This window comes from Danaus plexippus, chromosome 20 (assembly GCF_018135715.1).
Source record: "Danaus plexippus chromosome 20, MEX_DaPlex, whole genome shotgun sequence".
Classification (NCBI taxonomy): Eukaryota; Metazoa; Arthropoda; class Insecta; order Lepidoptera; family Nymphalidae; genus Danaus; species Danaus plexippus.
The window spans coordinates 2,180,474-2,189,618 of record NC_083550.1 but is presented as its reverse complement, the minus strand read 5'-3'; the positions used below and the strand labels follow the sequence as shown (position 1 = coordinate 2,189,618).

Below are 9,145 nucleotides of genomic sequence, written 5' to 3'. Positions count from 1 at the left end.
TCTCAGATAAGTGGGCTATCGAGTGGGTTGTCGAGATCATCTCTGTGGATCAATGATCCGAGTCGCCAGTATAGCGTTTCGCTCACTTCACTCAAATACCATTTTAAAATTCAAAGAAACAAAAATTAATGATATAGTGGAATAAAAATGCTTTTTATTACGATACACATGTTATTTTATAAGCGGTTATTATACAATGTTACAGAGGAAAGGGATATAATCATTTTGGTTTCGCGCCAGTCAAGTTCAAGCTCACGTTGAGTCTTGTAAAAATAAATCAAAGAATTGTACTATAACAATGGTAGTTATTTAATATAAAAATAGACGATATGATGGAAAATAGGCCTAACATTTTGATAAAATACTACTCTTATTTAGCAAAATTATAAAAATTTTTACACATTCAAATATTCTAATAAATGCACATAACATGAACCAGTTACCAGACAAACAAATGTTATTTGTGACTCACGAAACAAAACAGTCACATAAAGTTCAAATTATCGGCTTAATATAATAATCAACATATTTTAACAAAACAAATATATTAGTGATTTTAGGTAAAGTGGCAGAGCTACAAGACATTTTACACTCAATGCAGGACGAGCAACATTTTTTATAATGTGTTGCATTAAAACTTAATTATACTGCTTACTTAACTATAAGATAATATCTATTGTTATATATTTAATATTTATCTCATACAGAGAACAGGTAAAATAAATATGTTAAGTGTGCAACATGAAAACAGGAAACATAGAGTAAGACCGAGCTATTGTATTAGTCAAGATTGCATAGACAACAAATATTAGTAATCATAAATAATGTTACAATAATAAAACTTCTTTTAGAGATCTATTTAACACTCAAACAATATCAAATATTGTCCGAGTGCTGGGTTCATGCTATTTATTTTTCTTCTCATATTCAATGGCACGAGCCTCAGATATAACTTGTCTTTCCCTTGTTAATATTCCCTCTATCTGATTTGTGAAGGCCTCAAAGGAAAATTTTGTATCAAATCTCTTCCTCCCAGCTTCACCCAACTTCCTGCATAGTTCAGGATCAGTCATTAAAGTAAACATAGCTTTCGCAAAGGATTCACTCGTTGGTTCACATAGGAAACCTGTGACTTCATTAACAACAGTTTCCGTCGGTCCGCCACTGTTCACCGCTATGACAGGCTTGGAATAATACATCGCTTCAAGAGGAACAATACCAAAATGTTCATTTGATGGTGTATAAATCAATGCCTTACAGTTGTACAACAGAGATACCTTTTCTAGATCTCTTGGAGATTTCATTAATGTCACTTTTTCTTCCAAATCAAGTTCCGCCGTTAAGTCGGTTAGTTCTATAAAGTGTTCCATATTTTCTAAATTAATGGGATCAAAACCACCCGCCATTATCAGATGTACCCGCTCCCATTCAGTTTCATCAACCATGTTTTTTAATTGTTCTAATGCTAATAATGCCAATTTCAAGTTCTTTTTCTTTTCATACCTATTGATAGACAAAAAAACAAACTTATCTGCACCTATCGGCAATATGTCTTTTAGGGCTTTTGGCACAGCAGATTTAAAAAACTCTGTATTGATAGAGGGGTAACAAATGTCGGGAATATCTTTAATTTTTTGAAATGCATCTTTATAAACCCTGGCTGTATATTTGCTGTTAACCAAAACTTTATCTGCCCTAGCAGTTGTCAATTCCTCTAACCAGTTAAGTGGAGCTCTGTATAACTTCTTTAGGAAACCTCCCTCGGCAGACAATAGCTTATCGGGGTGATGACAATAAAAAACTATTCTATGAGGCCCACGGGCCAACTTTAAGAATGGAATACATAATGAAATCAAATCACAGAAAATTAAAGTTGGCTCTTCAGCCGGAATCACGTACCATGCTAAATAAATAGCTGCAAAAACCATACGTGCATAAGCACACGCGGCCTTGAATCTTCCAAATATAGAACGTGGGATCCAATCCCCAACTACATTCACAGGAAATGTCCCATTTCTAGTTTCGGCGAAACAATGTGATGGATCGTGATGATTTGTGTAATATATTACATCGTGGCCTTTGCTTTTGAAGGCCAAGCCGGCATCCAAAACTAAACGCTCTGCTCCCCCAACACCCAAATCGGGATGGAGAAATATTATTTTAACCATATTATATAATGTTAGTCCAGTATCAAAATATTAATAAATTACTCAACTTCTCAAACTCATATTTTTGTGCACAATAATGTCTTGTTATTTCCAATTTTTAATCACGTATTGATTTTCGTCAAAAGTCACTGTCAATTCATCTAATGTTACAATTAACATTTCTACGTCCAGAAATACATAAATTTATATGAAGCACAATTCATTAAAATGTTAGAATATTCAATATACGAATTAAAACGGTTGACTCTGCTGTTTCATAACAGTGAAAATAATACAAAAATGCAATTTAATGTTTCTTCAAAAAATAAGCTGTAATATGAAACATGTGGTCAAGCATATTACTGAATGTAAGGATTACTGAAATATAAGGATAAATTTTACAAAACGCTATAAATAAATATTGTTCCATAATGATGTGATAATATATTATTCTTACAATAATTTAAAGTTATTGCCAACTAGTACCAGATTTTTTTTTATAATGTACCTATCATATTCTTAGTTGTTTTATAACTTTATTTAGTTTTAAAAGCTTACAATTCAACTAATCAGTCTAGTTTACATCATATCTTCAGATATTTATATCTTTGTCTTTGATAATAATGAAATCAAATTTATCACCACCTTCACTCAGTCTCTTCAGATATTTTGCATATGTCTATAATTTTGTTTGTTAATCTTTGTATAAATACACAATGAACTTATATGGTGTAATTTATCCTTAAAGATTACATGGTTACATTGCTTATATTTTATTGGAAGTAGGTACATATTATAATTAGCATCAATATTCAGAGTAATCTAATCTGAACAGAAAGTTTTACTAGTTACTCTCCTTGAAACTCAAATAAAACATCCAATGTTTGTATAGTTAAAATGTTTATTATAAACTGATTATAGTGTTAATTAAAGTTCATCTTTCCTTTCAATTTTGACAAGATCAACATGGAATGTAAGTGTTGCAGACTTTGGGATCCTCGGTGGTGCTCCTGCCTCACCATAAGCTAACTCTGGTGGTATAACCAGCTTCCTTTGTTCCCCTTCACACATACCAATTAATCCTTGATCCCAACCCTTTATGACCTGACCTGAGCCAAGTGTAAAAGTAAGTGGATGGTTTCTTGGTATAGAACTGTCAAATTCGGTACCATTTTCCAAAGTGCCCTAAAACCAAAAAATACATATTTGATTTAACTTTCCCAGATATGTGAACCATACAAGAGAAGAAATGAAACTTCTCAGCATTCTGCGGATTCACCATGAGGGTGCTAGATCCATCACATTGTAGGAAGAGGAGTTTCAGTGCCCAGGACCTGCAATCCCGGTATAGGTTTAAGGGGCCCCTATATCATGCATGTTTAACGCTTACCTCCAAGCTCCTCTCTCTACCTAACCAAATTTGAAACAATCTACTAGGGCTGCCTTCAAAGTACGTTCCAAGAATTAATTGATGTTGATGACGGACCGGCTCAAGTCTTTTAAAATATTAAAATTATCATATTTGACTGAAATGTTTTGTGTCAATTTATTTAAAGTTACATGCCATATGTGTTCATATTATATGAAATGAAGCTAATGAAACCATTTTTTTTATAACTTACACAGCATTTAAAAAATGTGGTGATTGGTACTAGGTTATTAAAGTTAATATTTTCACAATTATCACTGACATTGTTTAATGCATTTTGTATGTAAAATATATTAAACAATGAAATAAAAAATATTCTTCAATTCTAGTAAATTAGTTAAGTTATAAAAATCCAAGAATGTCAGCCTTACAGTATAATGCATATGCAGTATATCCCCCTTCTTGCTTTTAATTGGGCATTCAGTTGGTCTTTTCTTTACGCCGATCTGTAGTTTTTTGGACCCGCTAGTACTAGCTATCACGACATGTTGGAATGCACTCATTAATATAACAAGAAATAGTAATATCTTACAAATAGAGATAAATGAAGGCATTTTATTTTTTCAAAAAGAATTGTCAATAAAACTCAAAAAACCCCGATGTGTAATAAACTTTTCCCTACGTTTTAATTCACAATTAAAGCGAGTTTAAATGTCTAAAAGGGATTAAGGTGATTTTAAGATCTACTTTTATAAGTAACAATATTCAATATACACTCAACCATGACAAATGAAAGATACGATACATCATACGCAGATATCGATTGCTACCTTCTTGACATTTCTTCGTTTAATAAATGATTTGACGTGTGTAGTTTAAAATTTACCCTTATGTGCCATGCTTAAATATTACGCAAAATAATCGTTTCATTTAAAATAAAAATCTCAATTTTCAATAATGGTTCTCTTCGATTTTTTTTTAAATAATAATAGGGACTCTCAAATAAGTTCGCCTGAGCTGGAAAGTTAACAAATTAGAGATGGAAAATTGCAACTTGTTCATTTAGAAAGCTTTGATGAATTTGAGATCACTTCCTGGCAGTCTGTCCTTCCTTTCAAGTTGCTCCCAAATCAGTTGCTGATATCCAGTCCAATAATACTACTATGAGAAGCATAACAAACAAATAGTTCATCTCTAAGTCATTGGTTGAATTGAAAGTGATAATGTACAGCCTAATGTATACTCCCGTAGAGTTATTGGCATCGAAAAGTGTTCTAGTGGTACTCTAGGCACTGCAGCCAAGTTAAATTCTGAAGGGTCTTCTTGAGAGTAAGAATGATGAAGTAATAGAAGTTATCACGATGAACACAATGGGGAACACCTTGAAAGGTCCCTCTAGTTATTTTTTATTCGTTTATATGTTATTAATTTAAGAATATTTTAAAAAAGATATCATTTTAGTAATAAAACCTTTTAGACTTTATCTGTACCAGAAATTTTATTCATTTTTTTAGGATATGATATAAAATACACTTTGCCACCTATATATTTAATAAAATACATGTCAAACATGTTGCAAATATAAAATTATATTTTTTATCCCCATTAAACTTAATTCTAGACAATCGACATAATAATAATTTGCTTTACTTTATACTACTTTTTAAGCTTATTTCTAAACAGATAAATTTCATTGTCAACTGACAACTGTCAATTTGGAAAATAGATACAATTATTTATATTTATAATATTTTAATGCTATGTATTATGATGTATTTTCAAGACTGTTAGGCTTTCTATAGATCAAAATACATACATATGCTCTTCGTATCAAAATTTTTAAATACATATAATTAGTTATTTTTCTATTTAAGATACGGAAAGCGATATAGGTTGTATATCATAAACGAAGATGATACAACTTGAAAAATTTAGAAAATTCTTAATAAATAGAGTTACTTGTACTCCAAGTATTATTGAATATATTGAGAACTGTTTATCAACAGACAATGAAAGCATCAAGTATTCATTTCATAAAATTATGGTATTTATAATTATATACGTAGTCTCTTAATAATGAGTAAAGATTCTGTTCTCATGAATTTATATAATCGTCAATTACATATTACGTTTGCAGATTCACAATTGGCCTGAGAGTGGTCCTCAACTGTTTGATGTGTTAAGCGAATATTTTGGTGTAACCATAATCCCCATTAATTTTAGTACACATCAAATCGTAACTACATTTTACACAAGCAGTCTTTCCTTTGTGTTAAAAGTTATTAAACTAGACTTCATGTTTCCTCATCGGAGGAACATGTCCAATATTGAAATACTTTTCAATGATAAGAACTCATACGATTGTTTTCAAGAAAGAACCACTATTGAGGATATAGTATCAGAAGTTGTGAGCAGACGTTTTAATGAATATGGTGAATTAAATCTATCTAACATCTGTAATGATCCCGGTAATTAATTTTATTTTAATTCAATATATTAACCTTACATAGAAGTCTACTAGTAAATAGGTATGATTAGATTATTTGTGGTTAAACATATTAATGTATAATAAAAGAGAAGATTTAATTAAAGTCAGATATGATTTTGTCACATAAAAATAAAGTTTTATTTTCATTTCTGGTGATGCCGTTTTAAAGTATCCAAGGTATAAACATCTTGCAGGCATTCCTGCTATAATTTATAATCATATTCTCTCATGTTTTCAGCTTTTGCAGAGAAAAAAATATATTTCTACAAACTACTGCTGTTATCCCAGTTTAAGATCTTAATGATAAGAATGGGTAAAGATACAAAATTGCTGAATTTAAGCAACAATGGATTAAAGTAAGTATTCAGAAAGTGTATGCCATACAAAAGTGTCTAAAATATTAACAAATGTTTTCTATTTCAGTCACATCCCATTGGACATATTAAATTTCTTCATTAAAGGTGATCTAACCGGGGTTAATCTGAGTAATAACAATGTGAGTTAATGTTGATTAATTGTGGAAAATATAAAGCTGTGGTTATCAGAGACTTGTTTATGGCAACAATTATATTTGTGTTTATTTTAAAGATACCTTCAATTTACGAACTTCAAAGGGTGAGCAGCAAAATTGAAAAGTTATGGATAGAAGGCAATCCCTTGTGCGATGAAATGGATTTAAATTTGTACATCAAACAGATACTACAAAAATTTCCTCGATTAACGGAACTGGTAAGGTTTTATTACTGTTACAAATTATAGCCCGTTTACCCCAAAAGAATATTTGGTACAAAATTTCCAACTCTGCATTTATACACATATGAGAACTCCTCCAAATTTGTTAACTGAATGTTGGATGATTGAATAACAAACAATCATATTATATACATATCTGTATATAAAAATTATAATGAGTAGAACTCCTCAAAATATGATGCTAGTCAAACAATAAGTAAAAATAAACCTAAATCCTATGTTATCAATGATTTTTATTTGCAGGATGGTGTGAAAATTAATAATTTTGGAATAATGTTTCCATTTTACAAAAGCTATATGGAAAATCCGAACAAGAAGACAATGGCTGTGATTGAGAACTTTGTTTCATTGTACTTTGCTCATTACGACACATATCCAAGGAAAAAAATTGACATGTTCTATGAACCGAATGCTCAATTCACATTATCAACATCTTTTACAAGTATATAATTTGTCCTTTAGGAATAATTTAAGAAATTATATAATATTTAGTAATATTTTTTACACTTTTGGTGACTTGATATAGTGTAATATCTTGATATATCATATATATTAAAAAGGTTATTTATTAAATAGGTGTCATATATCTGTCTAAATTTTCAGAAGCTGAACAAAACATGATGCAATCATACACAATGTTCTCTAGGAACATCTTAGAGCCAAGAACACAAATGGATTTAAAATATAATCGAGTTTATAAGACTCAGTATGCCGATGTTGGTGTTTTATCACAACTACCAGAAAGTAAACATGATTTCAGAACGTTTAATGTTGACGTTTTGAAACATGATGTGAGGAAATTGTCAAATAATTTATTAATATATCTTATTAACTATATTATTAATTTTAATACTTAGTTTCCTTAAACAATATTTTTTGCTTGATGAAATTTTTGACTAAATTAGAAGTTTTTTTTTTAAGAACACAACGTTAATACTGGTCATTGATGGGATCTACAAAGAAATGCCGTGTGATAGCAATAAAGAATATTACTTACAATTCAGACGGACATTCATTTTTAATATTAGGAATGTTGATACAATGTCATACTACACTATAGCATATGAGATGTTTTCAGTGTCTTTTGCATCACCGGAGAAAATAAAAAATAGTTTTCTGGTAAAGTAAATCATTTTAACCATAATTACTGTTAAACTTACATAGTGTTTTTTATTATTATAATTTTATAGACTCCCGTCAGACATTTGAATCAGTTGAGCCTGATTGATCCAGAGAAAGAAGACAAAGATATAATTTGTGGAGCATTCACTCATATAACGCAATTGAAAAAGTCTGAAGCGGAAACGTTAGTATATATTTATTACAATTCAGTGACGTCATCTGCCATTTCGAAATTTAAACAAGTGATATTCTATTCTTTCAGACGTTTGAAAAACCACAGCTGGGATTTAAAAAGAGCTTTGTCAGAATTCGCTTCTGAATACAAAAATGATTTTCTTAAGGCGGAAAGTTTTACGAAGGCTGATTTGTCAGACTTGTCATCCGTTCTTGATGTTGACGAGATTGATTAAATGTTTTCATCCTATGACTAGGTAGTAGGTACTGTGTACATCTTACCAAATCATATCATTGGTTTGGGAATTAGAAAACTTGTGATCTCATGTCATCAATAGGCTTCGCCTTTTCACATCCTTTTGTTATACAGATTGGAGACTATATTCTTTATAAGTGTTTCTTTCTTTTAAGATTTTTAATAAGGTTTGTTGGTTTGTATCTTACGATAGTAACATTTTTTGCTCCTCGATGAATTTTTAATCTAAGAATAAAAGAGACCTTAAGAATACCTTTATCTATTATTATTCAATTCTAAATACAGTATAGATTGATTTTTTTTTACTGACAGAAAAAATGTTAACAAAATTCGAAATTATGTTTTCTACGAAAAAAGATGTGTTTCATAATTACTTAACAGAAGCCAAGCCATATTGAGGCTTAATAATTTAAAAAATAATTATGACGAGTAATATCTTTAAACTGTTTGAATACTCGCTTAGTCCTCGCTACTCGGTACTTTATCGATATGCATTCCTTGAACCGTCTATAACGTTTTAGTTTGTAACGATGACTGTCTTTGTGAGTAACCTGAAAATAACTAATCTCTATTTCTCTACAAACTCATAACAAGTTGATCACGCATACATTTACATAAGCAAATACATTTTAGAAAATACATAAACAAGATAAGAACAAGCGTATGCATACGTTATGTGTATAAATAAATAAATTGTGGATAAATATGGATAATCTTTACTGAAATATATAAATGTATGTATAAGTTATTATGTTTACAGAAGCCCAATCGGCTATAGCATTCTAACAGTAAACGTAATTTATTGGCCGAAAATATAAATAATTGAAGGTAGTTAT

General features: G+C 30.3%; 3 protein-coding genes and 1 long non-coding RNA gene across 4 annotated transcripts; 1 reads left to right on the top strand and 3 right to left on the bottom strand.

Annotated features, from left to right (window-relative positions):
- Positions 1 to 134: 134 nt before the first annotated feature.
- LOC116774088 (alpha-1,3/1,6-mannosyltransferase ALG2) lies at positions 135 to 2,299 on the bottom strand. The gene has a single exon (XM_032666730.2). The coding sequence runs from the start codon at positions 2,166 to 2,168 to the stop codon at positions 906 to 908; it is 1,263 nt and encodes a 420-aa protein (XP_032522621.2). The 5' UTR covers positions 2,169 to 2,299; the 3' UTR covers positions 135 to 905.
- Positions 2,300 to 3,030: 731 nt separating this feature from the next.
- Positions 3,031 to 4,340, bottom strand: LOC116774091 (peptidyl-prolyl cis-trans isomerase FKBP2). Its single transcript, XM_032666732.2, has 2 exons — positions 3,948 to 4,340; positions 3,031 to 3,332 (listed from the first exon to the last, which is right to left on the bottom strand). Exons 1-2 carry the CDS (start codon positions 4,128 to 4,130, stop codon positions 3,075 to 3,077), a joined length of 441 nt encoding a protein of 146 aa, XP_032522623.1. The 5' UTR covers positions 4,131 to 4,340; the 3' UTR covers positions 3,031 to 3,074.
- A 917-nt stretch (positions 4,341 to 5,257) lies between these two features.
- LOC116774087 (nuclear RNA export factor 1-like) lies at positions 5,258 to 8,561 on the top strand. Its single transcript, XM_032666729.2, has 10 exons — positions 5,258 to 5,560; positions 5,654 to 5,984; positions 6,243 to 6,360; positions 6,428 to 6,500; positions 6,593 to 6,733; positions 7,001 to 7,199; positions 7,361 to 7,548; positions 7,679 to 7,876; positions 7,948 to 8,063; positions 8,142 to 8,561. The coding sequence occupies exons 1-10, from the start codon at positions 5,429 to 5,431 to the stop codon at positions 8,287 to 8,289; spliced, it is 1,644 nt and encodes a 547-aa protein (XP_032522620.2). The 5' UTR covers positions 5,258 to 5,428; the 3' UTR covers positions 8,290 to 8,561.
- Positions 8,239 to 8,796, bottom strand: LOC133319421 (uncharacterized). The gene is made up of 2 exons (XR_009753037.1): positions 8,684 to 8,796; positions 8,239 to 8,534 (listed from the first exon to the last, which is right to left on the bottom strand). It is a non-coding gene; the product is annotated as an uncharacterized LOC133319421 (long non-coding RNA).
- Positions 8,797 to 9,145: the final 349 nt, after the last annotated feature.